The sequence below is a fragment of the Salvelinus alpinus genome, chromosome 32 (assembly GCF_045679555.1).
Source record: "Salvelinus alpinus chromosome 32, SLU_Salpinus.1, whole genome shotgun sequence".
Classification (NCBI taxonomy): Eukaryota; Metazoa; Chordata; class Actinopteri; order Salmoniformes; family Salmonidae; genus Salvelinus; species Salvelinus alpinus.
In genome coordinates this window covers 19804162-19830736 of record NC_092117.1, presented here as the reverse complement: position 1 = coordinate 19830736, position 26575 = coordinate 19804162, and the positions used below count along the sequence as shown (strand labels likewise).

Here is a 26575-nt window from a genome sequence, read left to right as displayed (position 1 = left end):
TATGCTGCAGGCCAAATGGACAGATGTCTCTTAGTAGGAAGTGTCAGTTCTAATGAGTCTCCATAGCTCAAGTGTCTGCAAATGAAGGAAATTATGTCCATCCAGGTCGAAATTACTATTCTTTGCTAAATTACTAAATACTAATTTGGTCCCCTTTGACTGAACACATTTTAATCTTATAAACATATAGGCCTATAGGTCCTCTCGAGTGGCGCAGTGGTCTGAGGCATCACAAAAGACCCGGGTTCGATCCCAGACCGGGAGACCCATGAGGGTTAGGGGAGTGTTTGGCCGGCCAGGATGTCGTTGTCCCATCACACTCTAGCGACTCCTTGTGGCGGGCCAGGTGCTGACTCCTGTCGTCAGTTGTACCGTGTTTCCTCCAACACATTGGTGCGGCTGGCTTCTGGGTTAAGCGGGCAGGTGTTAAGGAGTGCAGTTCGGTAGGTCATGTTTCGGAGGACACATGACTCAACGTTTGCCTCTCCCGAGCCCATTGGGGAGTTGCAGCGATGAGACAAGTACTAAGGCCAAAAACAAGGAAAATTCTAAGTGACCCCGAACTTTTGAACGGTAGTGTACATATGAGATGAGTAATGCAAGATATGTAAACATTATTAAGTTTACATTTACATTTAAGTCATTAAGTGACTAAGATACCGTAGAATAGTATAGAATACAGTATATACATATGAGATGACTAATGCCAGATATGTAAACATTATTAAAGGGACTAGTGTTCCATTCCTTAAAGTGGCCAGTGATTTCTAGTCTATGCCTATAGGCAGCAGCCTCTAATGTGCTAGTGATGGCTGTTTAACAGTCTGATAGCCTTGAGATAGAAGCTATTTTTCAGTCTCTTGGTCCCAGCTTTAATGCAACTGTACTGGCCTCGCCTTCTGGATGATAGCGGGGTGTACAGGCAGTGGCTCAGGTGGTCGAGGCCTTGATGATCTTTTTGGCCTTCCTGTGCCATCGGGTGCTGTAGGTGTCCTGGAAGGCGGGTAGTTTGCCCCCGGTAATGCGCTGGGCAGATCGCACCACCCTCTGAAGAGCCTTGCGGTTGCGGGCGGTGCAGTTGCCGTACCAGGCGGTGATACAGCTCGACAGGATGCTTTCAATTGTGCATCTGTAAAAAAGTTTGTGAGGGTTTTAGGTGACAAGCCACATTTCTTTAGCCTCCTGAGGTTGAAGAGGCTCTGTTGCGCCTTCTTCACCACACTGTCTGTGTGGGTGATCCATTTCAGTTTGTCAGTGATGTGTATGCCAAGGAACTTGAAGCTTTCCACCTTCTCCACTGCGGTCCCATTTATGTAGATAGGGGGGTGCACCCTCTGCTGTTTCCTGAAGTCCACAATCATCTCCTTTGTTTTGTTGACGTTGAGTGAGAGGTTGTTTTCCAATTCAACGTCTAATTTCATTGAAATTACATGGAAACAACGTTGATTCAACAAGTGTGTACCCAGGCAGTAGGCTATGATCTTTTGCTGCTGTATACTCTTGAGAAACCTAGGCTGATAGGCATCCCTTGCCTCATAATCTAATGTCTGTCAGTCTGTGCTCAGCCACTGGAACAGGGCTACATGGCTTGGTGGCTACAGAAAGTAATTCCCAAGAGAAGGTCAGTTCTATCAATACAGTGGTTTGTGGGTATCGTTAAAAGAACCTGTTTAGCCTAAAGGGGCATTTAGACACTCTATGGACTGTACACGAATACTTTCAATGTTCTGTTCTGCCTGTGTCTAATATGGTTGCATAATGCCACAATTCTCTCTGTTATAAGGGCCCCTAACCTAACGTAGCAGGCGTAGAAAGACGCCTGTGGGGAGTCCCAACTTCTGTTTTTCAGGGGAAACAGAAGTTAGGTTGAAACTACTGTATCCCTGAAAACCAGAAACATCCGCTTTCTTCCAACGCTGCTGAGGGTCGGACCCATACAGCATGAAGATGGTCAGACTAGATTTTGTTTAGCTGCCTGTCTCCTGTTTCACATGTAATCCTGGGCTGTGCAAGCTGGACTCGGGGTAGACTTAACAGAGAAATGGTATGGTACGTTTGGTATGGTATGTATTAATTTGTGGGTCCAGTTAGGTTAAATGGTTAAGGTTAGGGGAAGGGTTGGCTAACATGCTAAGTAGTTGCAATGTAGCTACAAAGTAGTAAGTCGTTTTTAAAAAGCAGTTTTCAAAGTTTCAAATTATTTAAAATCTAAAGTTGTCCGTGATGTGAGCCGAATACGCAACCTTTGGGTTGCTAGAAATTTGTGATATACACCCAACCATCCACCCGGACCAACCAGACCAACCACCCACCTTTCATAAGTAACCTTCTGTCTTATGTAGCTATCAAGGAGCTCCACGACAAAGGGCTCTTTCACAGATGCTCCCTGTCTCCTGAGTTCCATTAGCTGGGCATTTCAGTGTTCCGGATGGGAGGCTCCACAAGCCCCAAAGCTGACATGAAGTCAGTGACGACTGACACTCTCTCTCTCTCAGCTCTACACATCTCTGACACAGATAAATGACAAGTCAAGGTGATTTTCTATTTTTTTTTCTCTTTGCACCAATGTTCCAACCCAACACATTTTAAACTCTGAAATAGAATAAGTATTAAATTAAACGAAAATTGAATTTCGATAGACAGCTTTACTATAATTGAGAGAACAATGACAACATACTTACAGGAGCATTAAATCATTCAGTGATAGAAAGCCAAAACATAGACATTTGCTGTAAGGCAGAGAATCATTCCATCTTACCATAACTGATAAACCTAATCATGCCATTGCACTTACAACAACCAACGTCTTAAAGGCCTACATTTGTCTTCCAACAATTTTCCTACTGAGAATGTCATATCTTTTTAAAAACGTGGCTATGACTAACCTTGCAGCAGTGTAGATTGGTCTCTAGCTGACTGAATATAAAACATTTCTTATAGAAAAATAAAATGTTGCTTTGTTTGAAAATGTCAGTTATGTCAATTTAGGTGGATGTTTACAAGGTATGAGGACTGGAGAGAGTAGGCAGTTTATGTAATATTTACAGAACCTTATCAATGGCAGGATTCCACAAAACCTCATGGCCCTAGCCTTCAGACTGTCACTTATAATGTAGCTCGATACACAACAGTATGATTCAACCCTATCAATTCCATTACCATTATAAAGTTAATAAATTTTGGTCAGTATGGAGAGTACAACAGAATCATTCCAGTTCATTCGTCTCTCAGGTGTGCACAGTGTCAGTGATCCTGTCAGGAGCTTGGATAGTCTTTTAAATGCTATGGAATTCATGTACATACGAATAAGCTCTGATGAAGGCCAAGAAGGCCAAGAGAACATGTAAGCTTGAATAAAAGAGTGATACGAACAAGAGCAGTGTGAATGTTTTCTTGGAAGTACTCTCATTATTCCATATAAAATCAAGGTATACTGTCGGTATGGCAACGATGACTGACATTGCATATTAAGTGAGTGTAAGGTCATGAATCCTAGGAGGATGGTGAGTGTAGTATGTGAGTTGAAGGTTTAGTAGGGAACATCTCGAGTTTGTCCATATTCATCTCTGCAGGATCTTGTCCAGAAGTTTCTGCAAAACAACAAACAAATCATTTAGAAATCAAAGACTGGCAAATACACAAATCCTTGGTTAGACTTTATTTCAATCTTCTGAAATCAGCAGTTTTTCAAATGGGAAAGATTCCTCCTTTTAAATTGACTTTCACTTCCATCAACTGTCTGTCTCCTGAGGTGGATAGCCAAGTCCCAGTGGGGGAATAACGATGACTTACTATCTGGCTAAACAGCCTACAATGCTATAACTCTCCTCTTATACTGAAGCAATCTCACTTTAGCCATATAAAGCTGCCTTTCTACAATATGTCCTAAGCTTTGCAAACATACTCTTCTGGAAGTCAAACGAAATTCTCCTAATTAATTGAAAATTGCTCATTGTTTTCCATGAGGATTTTCCATTGCAATTTCAATAAACTTTCTGAATTGACAACTGAATTGATCAACATTTTTGCTCCTAGACCAGCATACTGCATCAACATTGCAGACAAGTGGGCAAAACATTGCTAAAATTAAAGCTTTCTTGTGTGACATGGCTGTAGTGGAGTGGGTCGAGAGCTTCAAGTTCTTCAGTGTCCACATCACTAAGGACCTATCATAGTCCAAACACACCAACACAGTCGTGAAGAGGGCATGACAATGCCTCTTCCCCCTCAGCAGGCTGAAAAGATTTAGCATGGGCCCTCAGATCCTCAAAAAGTTCTAAAGCTGCACCATTGAGAGCATCTTGAATGCTGCATCACCACTTGGTATGGCAACTGCTTGGCATCCGGGCATAAGGCGCTAAAGAGGGTAGTGCGTATGGCGCAGTACATCACTGGGGCCGAGCTCCCTGCCATCCAGGACCTATATCCCAGGCGGTGTCAGAGGAAGGCCCTAAAAATTGTCAAAGACTCCAGCCAACCAAGTCATAGACTGTTCTTTCTGCTACCGCACGGCAAGCGGTACCGGAGCGCCAAGTCTGGGACCACAAGCCTCCTGAACAGCTTCTACCCCCAAGCCATGAACAGTTAATCAAATGGCTACCTATTTGCATTGACTGCCCTTTTCTTTTGCACTGACTCTCTTGCACTGGCTCTATGCACATTCACTGGACTCTACTCATACACTCACAGATAGTACACTGATACCACAACACACACACACACACACACACACACACACACACACACACACACACACACACACACACACACACACACACACACACACACACACACACACACACACACACACACACACACACACACACACACACACACACACACACACACACACACACACACAGCTGCTACTCTGATTATTATCTATCAGTCACTTTTATCCCAACCTACATATACATATTACCTCACCTCAACTATCTTGTACCCCTGCATATTCGGTACTGGTACTTATTGTATATAGCCTCGTTATTGTTATTTTATTGTGTTACTATTGCCTTTTTTATTTAGCCATTTTTTTCTTACTTTTTAACTCTGTATTGTTGGGAAAGGGCTCGTAAGTAAGCATTTCGCGATAAAGTCTACACCTGTTGTATTCGGCGCATGTGACAAATACAATTTGATTTTATTTTGATTTGATTTAATAGAAATGAGAGGAGGAAGGATCAGGTGCCATAACAGAGAGAGTAACCAGCCATAAGGAAATGCTGTACACAAAGTATATGGCTGCGTCCCTCGTAAAACACACCTAATAGATTGATTCTCTTTCCACAAATGTGTATACAGATGTATAGGATCTGAATTTGATCAACCCATTGCAGGAAATGTACAACTTGTAGTGTTTGAGGTTTAAAAAGGCTTCTGATGTTTGTAATTTCCACTTTAAAATGTCAGACTTGATTTTCCCTTATGAAAAAGGTATCAACCTCGACAAAATTGTAATTTTTTATCATCCACATTTCCTGTTGCTGCAGGATTATTTTCTGTATGCGTAACAAACACTCATGCACAGACATACAGATACCACCATGTACACCACTTGGCACTCCTGAGTGAAGAGCTCGAACTTTGCACCCCTTGGCATTTTATCGAGTGGGATTTGTAAGAGGTCTGACTCTTTACTGGGTGCTACCATGCATTTAATTCAGATTGAGTGACACTGAATGAGACAACCCAGTCACCTTCAAACCACCTTAGGTATCTAACTAAAGGAAACCCCAGACATATAAGGGGATCTTAATTATCTCAGAGTAAATTGGAAATGTCTCCTCATTCTACTTGTTACACTGTACACCTGACTGATATCAAGGCCATCAATGTCCGTCCTGGTTTTGGTGTAATGGGAATTTGAATGAAGGGTACGGGTGAACCAGAATATGTTTGACAGTTTATATGAGTTTATGACAACTTGCCCTCCAATCATCAAGGGCACATTGGCTTGTTAAAAGAGCCCCTACACACTAGATCTGTGCTAATCCAAGGACCCAATGTGTCCTTGAGTGTCCATAGAGCTGCCATTCAGGAACTTTTAAAATCACAAATTACATGTCTTCTCAACAATACCTGGATTCAAACTCATTTCACTGAAGCAACAGTGAAACATGAATAGATGAATACATAACACCAGTGCACAGATATTGATTGTGAAGACATTTCGATGACAAATTACAGTAGGAAGGAAATTCTATTAAGAAGTCAAACAGCGGCCTCTGCTGGGCATAGATTGTGAAAGGAGCATGCTGAAATGCATTTTTCTTGGAGAATTATACTGTTTTTCAAATGGCACCTCATCCAGATATCCAGTGAAAGATTATTATTTTAAATAGGACTTCTTACTGTATTGTTGCATACCTTGTTCTTATCGTATGACCTTCTTAACCTTCAGTGTGTTAAATTAAGCACATTGAATGCCTCACTAGGAATTATTACTAGTTTTGGGGAGAATCAAGTCTGAAATTTCAAAGTGGAAATTACAAACTTCAGAGGCCTTTTTAAACCTCAAACACTACAAGTTTTACAAGCACATTTAATGCCTCCCTATGCACTCATAACGCAGTCTTCAACACTGTAGTTAGCAATGCAGTTGTTCTGTATTTTAATTTTCAGACATGGCTACGGTGTATACAACTATGTGGTGAATATTTTATCACAAAGTCCCAGCACCAACTAAACATACCTTTTTAAAAAGCTCTGCCCGCAATCTGTTGGTCTGCGATACCACTCTCCTTTTCTCCTCCTCCTTCTTCTTAGTGACCTCAGGGAGCTTGTTGTAAATCCTAAGTTAAAAGGGATGGTTAGACATGGTAGGTTAAGCTTGTGAAGGGGAATATTCTAGAATTAGCAGGCCAGGGGCGACTCAGCTATTCCCAGAAAATCGTCACCATAGAAAGGAAGCTTTATCTGCACAAACCCACAAAGGCCAAACCTGGATCCACTGATAAAACCAAAATCACACTGGCTCCTTTTTCACTCACATAAATAGTCAATTTGTTCCCAGATCGACCCAGTCAGATTAAAAACATGACAATGGGAACCTATCCTCTGATCAGGTGTGCCTTCTCAGATAAGACAGGGAGTAAAGAAAATCATGATAACGGGATACAGACAGTAGTTCATATCTCCAATCAAGACAGACGTTCGGCTGTCTGACATCCACAGTGTGTTTTGCGTGCGTGCATGCGAGTGTGTGTGAAACAGAGGTAGGCAAGAGACTGACACGTCACAGTACAGCTCTGTCTGTAAACCTACCGTCTGGAGCGTAGCTGCATCTCCTTCCCTGATATGGCCCTCTCTCTGGGTTTGAAAAGGTTATCTGGGAAACACACAAGCATCTGTCAGGAAAACACACACACACTTTCCACTTTCCTTACTAGGCTTCATTACTCCTGTCCTTCTGAGAGCCGAGGGGCGGACTCTCGTCAGCTCATCACTGAGACCAACAGTCAGCACTGCATAATTAAGATGTGAGTATGAGGGTCTATATTTAGCTTGCATTATTACCTTCATAGAAGGCTAAGCAGGAGTGGGAGCGAGCGGCCAGAGTTAAGGTGACGCTATGGACTATTACATCACTGTCATAGTACTAGGGTTTAGTACTAGAGAGACTGGTCTATACTGTATTGTAAAGTACTGTCATACTGGGAAAGGAAATGTCTAACATTCTGTAGTATGTGGCATTCTTTCCTTGAAAAAAGTGTGTATCATTAGTGCTGTAGCAACTTTCAAAAAAACATGATAGCGACTAAAGATGGTAAATCCATGTAATTCACCAATAATAACCATTTTAGTTGTGGAGTTGGACGTAAACAAGACTGCGCTTCAACGGAGCTGCAGTACTTAATAACGACCAGCAGAGAGCAAAGCTGTTCCCCTGGACTAGGATTGAGAAATCACTAAACAGTGTGTTCCTACTTGTACTGTATGTCAGACATATTCCATCACCGTACCACTGAGCGGGTGGGGCTTGGTGCAGTTCCTCCTATGCCTACTTTTCTCCTCCCAGAGACCCTGCACCTGGTCTAGGTCTGCACACTGCAGGGCCTTCCTCCGCCTGGCCCTCTGCTCCAGACTCCTCATTCTGCCCTGGGAGCGACTGATGAAGTCTGGCCGAAACATCTCCAGGGCCTCCTGGGGAGGAGAGAGGGAGCAGGGAGGGAGGAAAGTATAAGCTGCTTGTTTAGTTACTGCTAGCCAGCACTGACCCACCCATCTTGGTAAAACAAAAAAGCCTAGATTCTATTCTGTTATTCTGAAAAGATGCCTCTGCCCTTGATGACTCCCCTTGCAGATTGTAATGGATAGATGTGAGGTGATATGGTAATCAACACCAAATAGTCCCCTGTAATAATGGATATAGGAAAAGGGTCTTACATGTAAAACTCTTTGCAAACCCTTCTTCCTTTGCAATCCCCTCATAAAGGTGTTTCACATTGGAGTTTTATTCTTCAGCCACACTTTTAGAAAAAAGGGTTCCAAAAGAGTTCTCCGGCTGTCCCCATAGGATAACTTTTTGGGGTTCCATGTAGAACCCTCTGTAGACATGGAACCAAAAGGGTTCAACCTGCAACCAAAAATGGTTATGTCACGGTCGTTGAATGAAGTGGACCAAAGCGCAGCGTGGTGATCGTACATATTCCTTTTATCAAGAAATGACGCCGACAAAAACAATAAACAATACAAAACAAAGCAACCGTGAAGCTTAAGGGCTATGTGCCACAAACAAAGTTAACCTCCCACAAAGACAGGTGGGAAAAAGGGCTACCTAAGTATGGTTCTCAATCAACGACAACGATAGACAGCTGTCCCTGATTGAGAACCCTACCCGGCCAAAACATAGAAATAAAAATAATAGAACTAAAGAACATAGAATACACACCCTGACCAAACCAAAACACACCCTGACCAAACCAAATAGAGACATAAAAAGGATCTAAGGTCAGGGCGTGACAGTCCCCCCCCTAAAGGTGCGTACTCCGGCCGCAAAACCTGAACCTATAGGGGAGGGTCTGGGTGGGCATCTATGGCGGCTCAGGTGCAGGACGCAGACCCCGCTCCACCACTGGCTCACCCCACTTTGGTGGCACCTCTGGTGCGGGGACCCTCGTCGCCGACCCGGACTGGGTACCCTCGTTGCGGGCCCGGGACTGGGAACCCTCGTTGCGAGCCCGGGACTGGGCACCCTCATTGCGGGCCCCGGACTGGGCACCCTCGTTGCGGGCCCCGGACTGGAAACCGTCGCTGGGGGCTCCGGACTGGGGACCCTCGTTGCGGGCCCCGGACTGGGGACCGTCGCTGGGAGCTCCGGACTGGGGACCCTCGTTGCGGGCCCTGGACTGGGGACCGTCGCTGTGGGCCCTGGACTGGGGACCGTCGCTGGGGGCTCCGGACTGGGGACCATCGCTGGGGGCTCCGGACTGGGGAACCTCGTTGCGGGCCCCGGACTGGAGACCGTCGCCGGGGGCTCCGGACTGGGGACCCTCGTTGCGGGCCCCGGACTGGGGGTACGGACTCCGGCCGCAAAACCTGAACCTATAGGGGAGGGTCTGGGTGGGCATCTATCCGCGGTGGCGGCTCAGGTGCGGGACGCAGACCGTGCTCCACCACTGGCTCACCCCACTTTGGTGGCACCTCTGGTGCGGGGACCCTCGTCGCCGACCCTGGACTGGGCACCCTCGTTGCGGGCACCGGACCGGGTTCTTTAGTTCTATTATTTTTATTTCTATGTTTTGGCCGGGTAGGGTTCTCAATCAGGGACAGCTGTCTATCGTTGTCGTTGATTGAGAACCATACTTAGGTAGCCCTTTTTCCCACCTGTCTTTGTGGGAGGTTAACTTTGTTTGTGGCACATAGCCCTTAAGCTTCACGGTTGTTTTGTTTTGTATTGTTTATTGTTTTTGTCGGCGTCATTTCTTGGATCATCGCTGGAGGCTCCGGACTGGAGAACGTCACAGGAGGCTCTGGACTGGGAACCCTCGTTGCGGGTCCGGGACTGGGCACCCTCGTTGCGGGCCCCGGACTGGGCGTCCTCGTTGCGGGCCCCGGACTGGAAACCGTTGCTGGAGGCTCCGGACTGGGGACCCTCGTTGCGGGCCCCGGACTGGGGACCGTCGCTGGGGGCTCCGGACTGGGGACCCTCGCTGGAGGCTCCGGACTGGGGACCCTCGTTGCGGGCCCCGGACTGGGGAGCATCGCTGGAGGCTCCGGACTGGAGAAGGTCGCTGGAGGCTCCGGACTGGAGAAGGTCGCTGGAGGCTTCGGACTGGAGAACGTCGCTGGAGGCTCCGGACTGGAGAACCTCGCTGGAGGCTCCGGACTGGAGAACGTCGCTGGAGGCTCCGGACTGGTGACCGTCGCTGGAGGCTCCGGACTGGGGACCGTCGCTGGAGGCTCCGGACTGGAGACCGCCGCTGGAGGCTCCGGACTGGAGACCGCCGCTGGAGGCTCCGGACTGGAGGCCGTCGTTGGAGGCTTCGTGCCATGACTCCTCACTGGAGGCTTCGTGCAATGGATCATCACTGGAGGCTTCGTGCCATGGATCATCACTGGAGGCTTCGTGCCATGGATCATCACTGGAGGCTTCTTGCCATGGATCATCACTGGAGGCTTCGTGCCATGGATCATCACTGGAGGCTTTGTGCCATGGATCATCACTGGAGGCTTCGTGCCATGGATCATCACTGGAGGCTTCTTGCCATGGATCATCACTGGAGGCTTCTTGCCATGGATCATCACTGGAGGCTTCGTGCCATGGATCATCACTGGAGTCTTCGTGCCATGGATCATCACTGGAGTCTTCGTGCCATGGGTCATCGCTGGAGTGAGGAGACTTATGGGCAGTCTGGTACGTGGAGCTGCCACAGGGCTCACCAAGCTGGGGAGACATACAGGAGGCCTAGTTCTGGCAGCAGGCACAGGACTCACCAGGCTGGGGAGACATACAGAAGGCCTGGTTCTGGTAGCAGGCACAGGACTCACCAGGCTGGAGAGACATACAGGAGGCTTTGTCCTTGGCAGAGGCACCGGATACACTGGGCCGTGGAGGCGCACTGGAGGTCTCGAGCGTAGAGCATGCACAACCCCTTCTGGCTGGATGGTTATCTTCGCCCTGCACATGCGGGGCGCTGGCACAGGACGCACTGGGCTGTGCAGACGCACCGGAGACACTGTGCGTAGAGCCGGCACAGGATATACTGGGCCGAGGAGGCTCACTGGAGGTCTGGAGATCAGGGTTGGCACAACCCGTCCTGGCTGGATGCTCACCCTAGCCCGGCAGATGCGGGGAGCTGGGATGTAGCGCACTGGGCTGTGAACGCGCACTGGAGACACCGTGCGCTCCACCGCATAACACGGTGCCTGACCAGTACAACGCTCACCACGGTAAGCACGAGGAGTTGGCTCAGGTCTCCAACCTGACTCAGCCATTCTCCTCGTGTGCCACCCCCCCCCCCCCCCCCCCCCAATTGTTTTGGGGGGGGCTGCCTCTCGAGCTTCCTCGCTAACCGTGTACGTCTCGCCGACTCCATTCTCCGGTATCCCTCTTCGCACTGCTCATTTGAATCGCAGGCAGGCTCTGGCACCCTCCCTGGGTCGACCGACCACCTCTCTACCTCCTCCCAGGTTGTTTCATACTCCTGGCCACGCTGCTTGGTCCATTGGTGGTGGGAAGTTCTGTCACGGCCGTTGCATGAAGTGGACCAAAGCGCAGCGTGGTGAGCGTACATATTCCTTTTATTAAGAAATGACTGCGACAAAAACAATAAACAATACAAAAAGGATGGTTCTCAATCAGAGACAACGATAGACAGCTGTCCCTGATTGAGAACCCTACCCGGCCAAAACATAGAAATACAAATAATAGAACTAAGGAACATAGAATACCCACCCCAAATCACACCCGGACCAAACCAAATAGAGACATAAAAAGGATCTAAGGTCAGGGCGTGACAGGTTATTAAAAGGGTTCTCATATGGCGACAGCCGAAGAACCCTTTAAGGTTCCAGATAGCACATTTGTTTTCTAAGAGTGCAGGGGAAATAAAAGCATTTTAACTTTGACTGGCACCAGTTTAGATAGAATGGTAAAGGTCTCGCTAATGAATGTGAAGGAGCTATTCTTCAATAAAGTAGAATAAACATTCCTTTTGAAAGAAAGTCCTTCACTCACAGATTACTCTTTACTAGTCGTTTGCAGTGCTAGCAACACAACCAAAGTCGTCTCTCTATAGATGCCGATATCTTTTCAAATTTCAGATAAAGAATTTTCACACAGTGACCATACAGCATCATATAATATTACAGTATATAATATAATGAAACATTCAGGAAAATGATTTCAGAAGATAGAGTGATATTGATCCACACATACTTTGAGACTGAAGGCTCTGGGTTTGATATCCTGAGGATCAACTGTCAGTTGTGATTGGCAGGTGTCTGCTTGGTGTGTACAGAAATACTCAGCAACATGCAGATCTTCTCTGGAGTGTCCTTGTCTTTCATCACTCTCCTTACGTAGTGACTGTCTTCCCCATGTTCTAGTATCTACTTTGATTGGCAGAGACAGAAAACAGAACATATGCTGTACAAGTAACTGCCAAAATTAAGGAAGCACTTGAGTAAATGAGGGATACAAAGTATATTAAAAGCAGGTGTTTCCACAAAGTTGTGGTTCCTGAGTTAATTAAAGACATGCTCCGGTACTTTGGCAACTAGTAAGTATTTTTTTCAACCTTTGGGCTGGATTTGTCAGAATTACTGTCTTACCTCAATTAGCCATGAAATCCCTATTTTGAAAATGACTTTTCTGGAAACTGTGCGGCACCATTTTCCCTAGATTTACCCCCACGTGAGCCAATTCGCGTTTCAGCCAATGAGCTTCAGCCCCTCACCATTTGAGTGACAGCTAGCAAAATGCACACACAGCAGAGCGAGAGAGAGAGAGCAATAACGTGGTGCACATATCTGCACATTTGTGATGTATTACAACATTTTCGGGGATCATTTTGGTTAGTGAGCGCTACTTTCAGAAATACTGGCTAAAAAGTCTACAAAAGTAGCAGAGAATATCTTTTGGCAATTAAAACATCCCATCATGCTCAGGGTTATGTATAGAAATGCCTAGTTGCCCATTATTTTGGCTATTATGGCTACGTAGGTAGCACAGCGGTAGGTAGCACAGCGGCTGAGGAATTGGACCTGTATCCGAAAAGTCGCCTGTTCGAATCCCAGGTAGGGCGCTGGATAAACAGGGGGAAATTGATCTGGTAACTGGAGGGCTGCTGTGTTCATATCCTAACAACAATCCCCTACCGTTGAGCCCTTGAGCAAGGCTCTTAACTCCACAACATTTTCTCCAGTAGCGCAGTGTGTGTGTGTTTGTGTGTGTGTGTGTGCGACATGAGTTGCATTCAAGGAAACAGTGTGTGAAATTAAGAGTGCAGAAGACACATTTCTGTTGTTCTCTGTAACTACGGACAATCAAATTGTATTGTAGATGAAGAAATCTCAGTGACTTTGGAAGAGTGGTATAGCGGTCTCAAAGGAGCATAGGGGGCTTTAACAGTGTGTGTTTCAGTCACCAGATCTCAACCCAATTGAACACTTATGGGAGATTCTGGAGCGGCACCTGAGACAGCATTTTCCACCACCGTCAACAAAACAACATTTCCCGTCGAAGAATGGAGTTTCATCCCTCCAACAGAGTTCCAGACACTTGTAGAATCTATGGCAAGGTGCATTGAACCTGTTCTGGCTCGTGGAGGCCCAACGCCCTATTAAGACACTTTATTTAGGTGTTTCCTTTCTTTTGGTAGTTAGCTGTATATTCCAGTGCATATGCAGTTAACTCTTCATCAAACATTGTCGATTACATTTTATTCAGATTTTTATTTTTGTGATTGAGCAACAAAGAGGTTTTCAGATAACCTAGATCTTACTTAAGATGTGCATTCAGAATAATTTGCAGAGAAGCCATTTGGCCCTTTTTAAAACGTGGCTTTGTATTTTTACATCACATCTAACATAGGTAAAATGAACATGAGGGCTGAGTGAGAGTTGAGTTATTTGTGATCTGGAGTATATGACCAGGGCCCAGTTTTTCAAAAATTATCTATCTGGATTACTCCTATCAGATAGGATGACATTTATAGAAATAGAATGAATGCATTTAATCCTTTCCGATAGATAACTTTTGAAGAACTGGGCCCTGGAGAAGAGGGAAAATTGTTGAGCCCTCTAACTGACCCCTACTCTCCACGACTCAGTGAGTAAAGCAGAGAAAAAGACACGTTCATACTGCATGAATAATGTAAACCATGATGACAGTGCATCTATCCTGCACTCTCTAACCCCGCTCCTCCACCTCCTTTAAAAACAGACCCATTTAATATCAGACACAATCATTTATCATAGGAAGAACACACCATCAAATGCTCTGGCGCCAACAAACAAGAAATCTATGTACCAAGTCAGACTATTTCAACGCTGTCATTGGTATAGCAAGCAATGCAGCAAACGGAGCGAGAGTATGGCGAGTTTATAACACCGGTAAATTACTCCGGCTTCAATACATTTGGTCCGTACTTGCGAAAATAAGCAACCAACAGGTTCTCCAGCACAAAATGTGTATCGGCACGTTTGCCCTATGCTAACCTCAACAGGTGGCACTGATTATATCCTGGCACAAAAATCAGCCTAGATCTTAGACTTTATATCCACCAACCAATGGCATTTCTTAAAATAGGTCAACCCTGGCCACTAGAGGGATATATTAAACCTACAAATTCAAGGACTACTTTTGTTTCATTGGTCTGTAACAAAATGTTGAGTGCCAATATTGCATCGATGCATCCTTGACTAGGGTACTAGCTACTACTAACATTAGACAACATTTTCATGTTTTTTCATATATGAAAAAAATCCCACGTTTTTGTTTATCTGTGCTTTATGGAAAAAAGATAAGAGGTCCGTTTATCGTATAACGTAAAAATACCGAAACCTTATGGATTAGTCAAATAGCAATCATGAAGGCTATCCCTATCATCCTGCCCTGCCTTTCTAAAGTCTTTGAAAGCCAAGTGAACAAACAGATCATCGACCATCTCGAATCCCATCGTACCTTCTCCACTATGCAATCCAGTCTCCGAGCTGGTCACGGGTCCACCTCAGCCACGCTCAAGGTCCTAAACGATATCATAACTACCATCAATAAAAAACAGTACTGTGCAGCCGTCTTCATCGACCTGGCCAAGGCTTTCGACTCTGTCAATCACCGTATTCTTATCGGCAGACTCAACAGCCTATCTGAGGAGTAGTTAGTGAACCAGACGAGGCAGTCATTAGAGAAACCAAGGCTGTTGAGTCTGCCGATAAGAGTTCAGTGTGTCAAATTGGATGGCCTGTTGTCCGGACCTATGGCAGTCTCTATGGGGGTGCCACAGGGTTCAATTCTCGGGCCGACTCTTTTCTCTGTATATATCAATGATGTCACTCTTGCCGCAGGTGACTCTTTGATCTACCTCTACGCAGACGACACCATTCTGTATACATCTGGCCCTTCTTTGGACACTGTGTTAACAAACCTCCAAACAAGCTTCAATGCCATACAACACTCATTCCGTGGCCTCCAACTGCTCTTAAAACTTGTTAGGGCTGCAAGCCCGACACCGGTACACTTATGACAACATCCAGCTCAAGTGCAGGGCGCGAAATTCAAAATCTATTTTTTTTTAATATTTAACTTTCACACATTAACAAGTCCAATACAGCATTTGAAAGATAAACATCTTGTGAATCCAGCCAACATGTCCGATTTTTTAAATGTATTACAGCAAAAACACCACGTATATTTATGTTAGCTCACCACCAAATACAAAAGAGGACAGACATTTTTCACAGCACCGGTAGCATGCAGGTAGAATGCACAAAGCCAACCTAACTAACCTAGAACTAACCTAAATAACCTAGAAAAAACTACCTCAGATGACAGTCCTATAACATGTTACACAATAAATCTATGTTTTGTTCGAAAAATGTGCATATTTGAGCTATAAATCAGTTTTACATTACTGCTACCATCATAGCTAAAGTCAGAAATCGCACGGGAGTAGCCAGAGTAAATACAGACACCAACGTCAACTACCTAATTACTCATCATAAAACATTTCAGAAAAATATATGGTGGATAGCTAATGAAAGACAAAGATCTTGTGAATACAGCCAATATTTCCGATTTTTGAAGTGTTTTACAGCGAAAACACAATATATCGTTATATTAGCTTACTACAATAGCTAACACACAGCAGCATCTATTCAAGACAAACGGTAGCGATAGCACAGTTCGACAGATATATGAAATCGCATCCCAAATCGGGTCCTTATCTTTGTTGATCTTCAATCAGAATGTTGTACAAGGGGTCCTTTCTTCAGAACCGTCTTTGTTTGGATCCAGAACGAACTATTTCCCTCTTGAATTAGCAAGCACACTGGCCGTGCGGCGCCAACCTCTCCTTCTTGAACAAATTCCTCCAAAGCATCACGTCTAAAGTCCCGAATAAATTTCAATAATATAATTAAACTATATTGAAAAAACATACTTTAGGATGATATTGTGACATGTATCAAATAAAATCGAAGTCGGAGATCATATTCACCTATAACGACGGTTTTCCAGGAGGCGATTCCAGGTCCAACTTCGCGCCTTCCAAAAAAAAATAATGGCGCATCCCTCACTCCAAGAGGTTGTATTCAATCCCAGAACGAGATAATCAAGTCATTTCTGCTCTCACTTCCGCATGACACCCAGGGGAAGGTGTATGACGTGTTTCTACAGTCCTAAGTGACATGCCCTTTTATAGACAAGCTCTTGAAGAGAGACATCGCTTTTGGAAATCTCACTTCCGGATAGGAAATGGGCTGTAAAAAGAGTTATGTTTCACTTAGAGAAATAATTCAAACGGTTTTAGAAACTAGAGAGTGTTTTCTATCCAATAGTAATAATAATATGCATATTGTACGAGCAAGAATTGAGTACGAGGCCGTTTGAAAATGGGCACCTCTTTCCAGTTATTCAATACGCCCCCTGCAGCCATAACAGGTTAAACGCAAGTAAAACTAAATGCATGCTCTTCAACCGATCGCTGCCCGCACCCGCCCCCCCGCCTAGCATCACTGCTCTGGACGGTTCTGACTTAGAATATGACGACAACTATAAATATCTAGGTGTCTGGCTAGACTGTAAACTCTCCTTCCAGACTCACATTAAGCATCTCCAATCCAAAGTTGAATCTAGAATCGGCTTTCTACTTCGCAACAGACTCCTTCACTCATGCTGCCAAACATACCCTCGTAAAACTGACTATTCTGCCGATCCTTGACTTCGGCGATGTCATTTTCAAATTATCCCCCAACACTCTACTCAGCAAATTGGATGCAGTCTATCACAGTGCCATTTTTGTCACCAAAGCCCCATATACTACCCACCATTGCGACCTGTATGCTCTCGTTGGCTGGTCCTCGCTACATATTCGTGGCCAAATCCACTGGCTCCAGGTCATCTATAAGTCTTTGCTAGGTAAAGCTCCGCCTTATCTCAGCTCACTGGTCACCATAACAACACCCACCCGTAGCACGTGCTCCAGCAGGTATATTTCAGTGGTCATCCCCACAGCCAACACCTCTTTGGCTGCCTTTCCTTCCAGTTCTCTGCTGCAAATGACTGGAACGAATTGCAAAAATCACTGAAGTTGGAGACTCACTGTATATATCCCTCACTAACTTCAAGCAACAGCTGTCAGAGCAGCTTACCGATCGCTGCAGCTGTACACAGCCCATCTGTAAAAAGCCCATCCAACCAACTACCTACCTCATCCCCATATTTGTTTTTGTTTTTTTCTGCTCTTTTGCACACCAGTATTTATACTTGTACATCCTCATATGCACATCTATCACTCCAGTGTTAATTGCTAAATTGTAATTACTTCGCCACTATTGGCCTATTTATTGCCTTACCTCCTTACTTCATTTGCACACACTGTATACAGATTTTCTATTGTGTTATTGACTGTACATTTGTTTATCCCATGTGTAACTCTGTGTTGTTGTTTTTGTCGCACTGCTTTGCTTTATCTTGGCCAGGTTGCAGTTGTAAATGAGAACTTGTTCTTAACTGGCCTACCTGGTTAAATAAAGGTGAAATAAAAAAAATAAAAAAATAAAAATCATCACTTCGAGTTGGAACACTCTGCTGAAGTGGTTGATTCTAAATGAATAGTGCACTTTAACTGTGGGTTTGAGCCCCCCTTGCATCAATCTTTTTTGTTGAGGAAAAAACTGTTAAGTTCCGGTCCTTGATGCACGATCCAAAACGCATGGGACTAAATGGATGATTATATTAAATCATGGCCTATAAAACGTTGTAGCCTATATAAAGCCTTATGTCCACCAGATGCATCAAACTCTTTGCGTTCCAGTGGAAGTCATGCCAGGATATAATGTTTTAATTGACTGTGTTTTGTATCTTAATGTGTATTTAATGTGTATATTTATGTTTATCTACACTTGCACTGTAACCAGAATCCATCACTCTGTGACCTGGGCCAGTAGATGAGTCCACTAGGAGGCCAGCCAGAGCAGGTATGTGTGGTCTATATGCTTGCAGTACTGCCGCAATGAGCCAAGCTTTACCTCCCTGGTGTGAGTGTAACTGCTGCGTACTGATCAAATGATAGACGCTGCTCTTCTCTGCTCATACATGATGTATACTCTGCAGTGCCTATGAGACTTCCATAACACGTACCCTTGGACATACTGTAGATTGTAAGCATTCTATGTTCTTATGGCTACCCTACAATGCCCCTCAAGGCACAGAGTAGTCACTTTGAAAAAGAGGTAGTCACTTGTACAAACAAACCTCTCCAATACATTCACAAAGGACAAAATAGGGGCGCAATGCCACTCAAAATAGATACCCTACAATGCCCCTCAGGAAAAACGCAGTACCTTCGAAACGAGCTAGAACCTTGGCAAATTACATCTAATTACAAACAAACCTCTCCAATAAATCCACAATGGACAAAACTAAGGATACAATGCCACTCAGGTGCTGTGAACTCCACAATGCCATTTTTCAGTACAATACCAGAGAGGGTATACAGAGACCCTGGGTATTGTGCAGTGCTTCTCAAAGCTGACTCCTGGCCTAATTTTATTTCAGACAGTGCTTAGCAGCACCAAGCAGACAGGACATTCTCGTCTGTCCTCTGAGCCATAAGCTAGCCTCCACAACCAGCCTGGGGAGTGAGATCGTTTAAAACAATATACTCATTCTTTTCATGGGGCGCTTCACCCGGTGTCACACCCGTGAAAGCCTAACACCGCCACGCTTACTGGGTGGAGAGGGTAGATAATGTATGCAAAGGATGTGTTGGAAGTAAGAGAGGGATGAAATGAAAATAGAAGCATGAGTTTTTCCTTCACATAAGCACAGTGTTCCATTATGTGAGAATGTAGCACTTGTGGATTTTTCACCAATGTGCATTTCTATACACACTGCGTCTGTAAGGAAGATATCCTATTAACAATGTATGAGGTATAAATCAAAAGGTAAGAGGCAGAGTTAAAAATGAGACTTTACACCCTCTAAGACCTCCTCGCTATGGCATTGCGTACGCTGTTAAGACTTGGAAATGTGATTTTATCCACACAGCTATGGAAATGGGGAGCCATTGAAAGGAATGCTGCTGGATTTGCATGGGTACTTTAGAGTTTTGCCCTGACATGGGGAGATGAAATTCATACCTGGGCTGATATTAAAAGCAGGGTGTCTGTGTGTGGAATTTCTCAGCCGACGACAGCACAGCTCATCTGCAATTCCATTGTGCTGACTGGCCCTGGAGTATGAGTCGCCTGTTCCTCTGGCTGATGAGAGTAACCCTGAGGTAAGATTGTGTGCAGTTAAATCAGATGTCCTATTCTTAATACCATCAGTATCTGCCATTTTGGGGACCTCGTAGCCTCCGTTGGTTGATGAAGAGCCTATGCTGTAACCCACATCAGTCTCTAAGTTGTCCCATCTATGGGTGCAGCTTAGTGCCCCCATAGATCTCCGGAGGTCCTGAAGTGTTTTGGGGTAATCCATAGAAGTTCCAATGTGGGACGAGCCCCCAACATACAGAGATAGGGTGGACCTGTGCACAACTGGTTTTGTGACCTCTGGCTGTCCTATGGAGATAGACAGTGACTTGTCCAGATACAGAACTGTGTTCGCAGACCTCCAATGTACCTCAAGCTGGACGCAGGAGCGGAAAGAGGGCTGGAGTGAGAAAGGCCTGAAGGAGCTTCCATTGTCCTTGAGACTGTCCTCACCTGTGTAACTGTGCCTGTGTTCAGGCCAGGCAGTCCTCATCCCTGGCCCTCTCATCTGGACCTTGGCACATGCAGAGTAGCTCTGTCTGTACTCTGTCACCTTTACTATGGTGGCCTTATGTCTGGTCACCACCTCAGAGTGCTTTGGAATGGCTGAGGATAGGACATGACTCATGACTGGGTTGAGGGATGTGGATGACCTGATAGGCAGGATCGGTTGGTGGGGATAATGTGATCGGTTGGCCCCTGACTGGGAGACCCTGCAGGATGTGATGGTGATGGAGGAGAAGCCCGTCTTTGGTCGGCCGCCCAGGACATTAGGGACACTGGCCATCCTCAGCAGGGTTGGACTCCCTCTGTGGGGTACATGTCCACCTCTCTGGGAGTCCCCAGAGTGTGTCGGCCTCATAAGGGAGGGTGATGTGGGAGCCCTCTCCCCCTGTCCTCTCCACATGCTCCATGAGGGGGTAATATCCTTGGTGGAAGCCTAGGGAGAGGGAACCCAGAGGAAAATATCAGAGCTGTGTTGAAATAGTCAGTCTAAAAATACAGCGCATCTTTCAGGTATATGAAATAGACTGAGGGAAATAAATCCAAAACTTTTCCCCGTGATATATTCTAGGGATTACTTATTATCGGCTACCTGCTCTCATTTTGAGATCTCCTTTTGTTACCATGGTGATGTGTAACCTGATGCCCAACAGTCAGCGACAAATTAACCATGACATTTAACATTGACATTCCAGGATTGCCTGGCTATCCAGCTTAAGACAGGCCAATTAAGACAAGTAAAGTGTACATGAGAAGGTAAAACAATTGTCACACTTTCACTTCATATCAGACATGTGTCATATTAGTGGTTAGTTCACGTCCATTCTCTGACAATAGTTGATTCGCAGGATGGATCGGGACTGTCAGTTAACATAAGGGCTGTTGTTTGCAGTGAAAACATCCCATGGCTTGTCCAAGCACAATAACATGTCCACAAGTTCCTGCATAAAATTGCACTCATGTTGACTCAAAGTCTGAGGACTGCATGTCTTACAAACGTAATCGAATAGATTTGAATGGCAAAGTTCTTCTCCGGACTAAAACCCACTGCTGAGCTAGTGAACAGCCTCCTTGTCTAGATGGCATAAATCTAATTAGAAAAGCAAGGAATACATTGCCATAATGGATGTTATGACATGTATTAATTCAGCATCATAAATTGTACTAAAACATAGTGATGATGATGATATGATGATGATGATGATATTACCATGTTCAAACATATACTTTTTAAAACTGATACACATAACCATGTACTTATTAGCTATAAGTTGCAGTAATTTGTACAGAAGAAATAACTTTGTAAAGATAACAATAATAAGACAAGCACAGTAATATGATAACAAATATATCACAGCTAGAATAGTAAAAGGGTTTTATCTTTTACCTCATTGATATTAGATGTTGGTAGGTTGGGGAACCTCCCACTTCGAAAACCCATGGACTTGGACCAATTGTCGTCTAATTTTCCTTCTGAAATATGTACATGGCGGTAAACAAAACAAAAAATATATAGCCTACTGCTTGTTCCAGACATTGGAAAAATCTAAAACAAAACACAACAGGCAAGTCCACAAAGCACTCAGCCTACACGTTTCCTCACTGAAACAGGTCTCAGAGAAGAAGCGTACTATTATTTTCTCTGTCCACTTTGCAATGAATGACAGATGTCGAGAGTCCTGGCGAACAGGAGACTGACAGACAGACAGACGATAGGCCCACAGCTGTCTCGTCTGTGCGCTTTGTCGTGCCTAAGAGCAGCCCTTAGCCATGGTATATTGGTCATATACCACACCCCCTTGGGACTTATTTATCTCCCATTATTAGAGCCTATCGTGCCCATGATATACTACACAACATACACATGGCGAATACATTCATAAAAAGTGCCATCGTTTACGTCGTTACCTAGCAATGTACCACTACTTACACAGATAGAACAATGAGACAGATATTTCACCGGATGTATAAATGTGAAGCATCCGCTTGGCGTTTCCACTCACTACCAAATATGGTGGTGAAAGGAAGCCCAGTGGCCCGCAGTGGTAGAAGATGGAACGAGACTAATTATGGCCGAGATTCTGCAAATTTTCTCATCGATGAAACATTTGATCTCAATACAGTTTTCTGTTTCCAAAACTAAAATCTTGTTACGAACAGAGTGGACTAAGTTTTGTAGACTTTACCCTTTGCCAAAGTTTTTTTAAATGGTGTTGTTTAGAAGGAGTGGAAGGGCGAATTTGGTTATTGCACACACGCACTCACGGAGTAGGCGTTCCCTAATGCAAATATGCAAGTACATGCTAGAACGCACAAATATGTTCTTGCCAGCTCATGATTGGCTCTGCCCACCTCCTTGCTTGTTCTGCCCACTATAATTAATTTGCTCCCATTGGAAACGACAGGCTGTGGTCTATCTTGGGCTAGTTATATATATATTTTTAAGATTCACTGCCCAGCCATGCAATTTATAAACTTGATCTCCACTGTAAAAAATATCTAGACATTATCATCAACATTTGCAATTCGATCTCCAATGTGTCCCATACTAATCAACATGAGCCAGACAGGCAGCTTTTCTCAGCCAGTCTAAATCACAAATCAGCATGATTTTTATGGATACATAGTGCCTATAAAGAAAAAAAACACTTAAAGAGAAACTAAATGCAGCTAGTTTCCTGTCTTTTCAGCTTCAACCATTTTTGTTTGCCATAGCAACCTGCAAAGTTCCGAAAATGTCAACCTGCGCTTGGGTAGTTTTGCTTTACCTGGCAGTCGACTAGAACTAACGACCAGAGAACGCCCAAAATTGCACTTGACAACCAGTGTTAGTGAATGTAGCGTCACATTTTGTTGAAAAATGAATGGTTTGGGATAGAATCTTGCTTTTTAATGCTGGTAACCAATTGTATGAAATACTGTACTCGAGTCCAAGGCAATAATACACTTGAGGCTTCGCCTCGTGGCTATGACCACATCGCAGCCATGATAAAACTGTCATAACACATGGCCTAATTATTCCTCATCACCTCACCTGGCGCTCACATTTCCCAAGACGTGTTTACTCTAAAACACAAGAGGATGAAGTAAGTCAACTGCAGCTTATGGATTTATGGCCTACCTCAATGTGCAACGGAATTTGTTTATTGCCCCCAAGTTATAACTCATCACGTTGTCACCTTTTCTTTATTTCCTGCTCAGTCCATTACATCATTCAATCATGAAATATATTAGATGGATCTATCAATATATTGTCTATATGTTCATTGGAGGCATGCAGTGAGCAAGACTTTAAAATTGAAATGAGAGTGTGATGTATGTAATACATTTCGGCAATCATGGAACACTTTAACCCCATTTACCCTATAATGTCATAGTGAGAGCAGGCAAATTGAAGTAATTGTATAGGCTATGTTATGCTGTTTTGAGAATAAGATACTGTAAAGTAATTATGTTTACATCACGTGTTCCAATTCAGAGGAAAATCAATTGGGACAGGATTATGAAAGTAAGCAGTAACATGGAAATTGAATATTATGCATGCATAGTTTTTCCCTTGATTTTGCTTTTAGTTATCTTGCATATAGCATGCAGGGTAGGGGAATTGGAGTACCAGCAGGGGTACTTCTCATGGCTTTGCTGCCGTGCATCTCCAGATTGACACGATAACATGAGGCAGTGAAACATAGCCCTGAGTATAAACAAGACAAGTGTGTGTGTGTCTTTGTTTATTTGTTTGTATGCGTGTGTGTGTGTGTGTGTGTTTCTTTGCTCCTGGGGGGTGTTTATGATTACAAATGTGTCTGTTCTCTCCCGCCTCTCTCTCTCTCTCTCTTGGGCAAGGGTCCATCTTTACTTTCTAGAACACAGAGAGAGAGAGAGGGTCTATGAAGAATTGGCTTTGTGACTGTGTTGATTGTGGTGTGTGAAAGCAGTGATTGAGTCATCCTCTCTGTGCCTGACAGTGAAGGGAACAGAGTGTGAGGCCATGGGGGCTCACAGCTGGTTAGGGAGCAGACAGACTGTGTAGTACCCAGGGTATATACAAATAAACACATCAGCAGTCAGCACTGAGAGCAGAGAAGACATTGTATGTCTCTCTGGACCTGAATCACAGCCATGGGAGAAATAGTTCACAGCTCATGAAGATGTGACCCACTGGCATCAGTTGATAGATTTTTGTTGTGGAGTCATCTTGTGCTTTTTTCTTCCCTTCTTTTTACTCATTCCTCTCCTCTTTCCTATCCCCTATCATAACCTATTTTATCTCCACTCTGACTTATTGTAGCTCAACCTAATGTTAGAAATCAAAGATAGTTAGCAGTCCATGTAATTATTACTAGAGGAGGAATGGCATTCAGTACATACCTTTGAGTATCACACCGCTGTCATAACTCTTCCGTCTGATGGAGTCGATGCGAAGTTCAATTTGTCTCTGAAAAATAGTGTTATTTTTCAAATTTGCTGCAATTTTTTTTTAGCAAACTAATATTTTGGTTTAAATATAGTATTTTAGTGAAAGGTATCATACACTGCAGAGATGGATCTATATAAAAACAAAACAGGGCTTTGTATTACATCAATTAAGGGGACAAACTCAAGCATGCGGTAATTGCCTTGACTAGTATGGTAGGAATGTGGTCACATGAGCGATGATCCATAAGAATTCTAGCAGTGATTCACAGAGGGAGAACATTCCAGTGGCTAAAGATTTCTTTGTCAACATCCAATTTTAATCGCACACCAGGAGGCAAGAACAGATTCTGAGAAATTTACAGAGATTAGAAACTCCACTTAACTCACTAGCCGTGGAGAGAAGCCCTTTCCTGACGCTGACCAACTTTGTTTTCAACCAGGGGAAAGTAAAAGTTCTTACACGAAACAATACATCTAAAACTACTACTGTACTGCGATTTGTTTTGCATGATTTAATATATAGTTGGTTAAGGCAGGTAGCCTAGTGCTTAGAGCGTTGGGCCAGTAACTGAAAGGTTGCTGGATTGAATCCCCGAGCTGGCAAGGTAAAAATCTGCCGTTCTGCCCCTGAACATGGCAGTTAACCCACTGTTCCCCGGTAGGCCGTCATCGTAAATAAGAATTTGTTTCTAACTTACTTGCCTAGTTAAATAAAGGTTAAATAAATAAAATAAAAAATCTACATTTGAATCAGTTGTATCTTACCTGGTAGAGAAGGCCGGTTAGCTCATATAGTACTCCTCTTTTTGGTAAAGGCAGCCACCCGTTTCTAACAGAGGACAGAGTACAGACTCTGACCCATTCTCTCCCAGGTGTGCACCTGATCCTGACTGTCTCCAGATGACCCAGGGTACCCGATGGAAAGAGCTGATCACTGCTTACTGTAGACTGGGGTCTGGAGCCAGGGTCATCTGACCAGTCAAAGCTATGTGAGTAGCCCTCAGGTGGGGTCAAGTCTGTCTCCTCAGGGTTGAAGGTGACACTTCCTGTTCTGTCAAAATAAAGTTCCACCTCGTTTTGGATGGAACTCCCAGAGGGGTGAGTATGGAACCACTCCAGCGGCAGCCACAACTCCTCTCCAGCTCCACCACCTTCACCACACAGCTCAGACCTGGGGACGTGGGCTAACACATCCACTAGAGATCCCTGGAGTTTCAGGCACTTGCTCTGGCCTAATCTCCTCCTGTCCAGTTTTCTAGTGGGGCAGCCAGCCGACACTCCCTTCCCCTGAGCCCCCAGCTCAGGTAGCAGAACAGGTGACCAGCTCTCAGGTTTCAGAGCTTGCATAATAGGGACCCACAGCACAAGTTATTAATGAGGGAGACAGAGGCTCAAACAGCTCCTGTGGTTACCGTAGTGACGCAGCAAAAAGTCTCCTGACTTGCAATGCTTACTCAAACAGAGAGTTTAGAAAAAGCGACACATTCCCAAAAGATTCTGTGAGGAAAAACACATCTCCCGGGAACTAGCAGACCTAGATATGAACAGAGGAATAGACAAAAAGAAATGAAAGCGAAGCAAAACTATAAATATAGACGTCTAGAAAAGCACCAGTGTACATAGTGGTGCATTTTTACTTGATAATTTCTCTCCTTAAACTTTGCTGAAGTAGAGTGGTATAAATGTAAAAGTTCTCTGCGTTTACACTTCGTCTGTGATAAAAACACAACATTTT

At 44.4% G+C, this 26575-nt stretch overlaps 1 protein-coding gene across 2 annotated transcripts; it reads right to left on the bottom strand.

The window, feature by feature from the left end:
- Nucleotides 1-2534: 2534 nt before the first annotated feature.
- On the bottom strand, nt 2535-26356 carry LOC139562443 ((E2-independent) E3 ubiquitin-conjugating enzyme FATS-like). Of its 2 annotated transcripts, XM_071380160.1 has the most exons (9): nt 25606-26348; nt 24793-24859; nt 21812-21897; nt 19807-20860; nt 12380-12555; nt 7962-8142; nt 7264-7327; nt 6692-6791; nt 2535-3590 (listed from the first exon to the last, which is right to left on the bottom strand). In XM_071380160.1, the coding sequence occupies exons 1-9, from the start codon at nt 26185-26187 to the stop codon at nt 3561-3563; spliced, it is 2340 nt and encodes a 779-aa protein (XP_071236261.1). In that variant the 5' UTR covers nt 26188-26348; the 3' UTR covers nt 2535-3560. The 2 variants fall into 2 exon arrangements, 1 of the variants encoding a protein (XP_071236261.1); XR_011672355.1 differs by lacking the exons at nt 2535-3590; nt 12380-12555 and having other exon boundaries at nt 6718-6791; nt 25606-26356.
- Between the last annotated feature and the right edge of the window lie 219 nt (nt 26357-26575).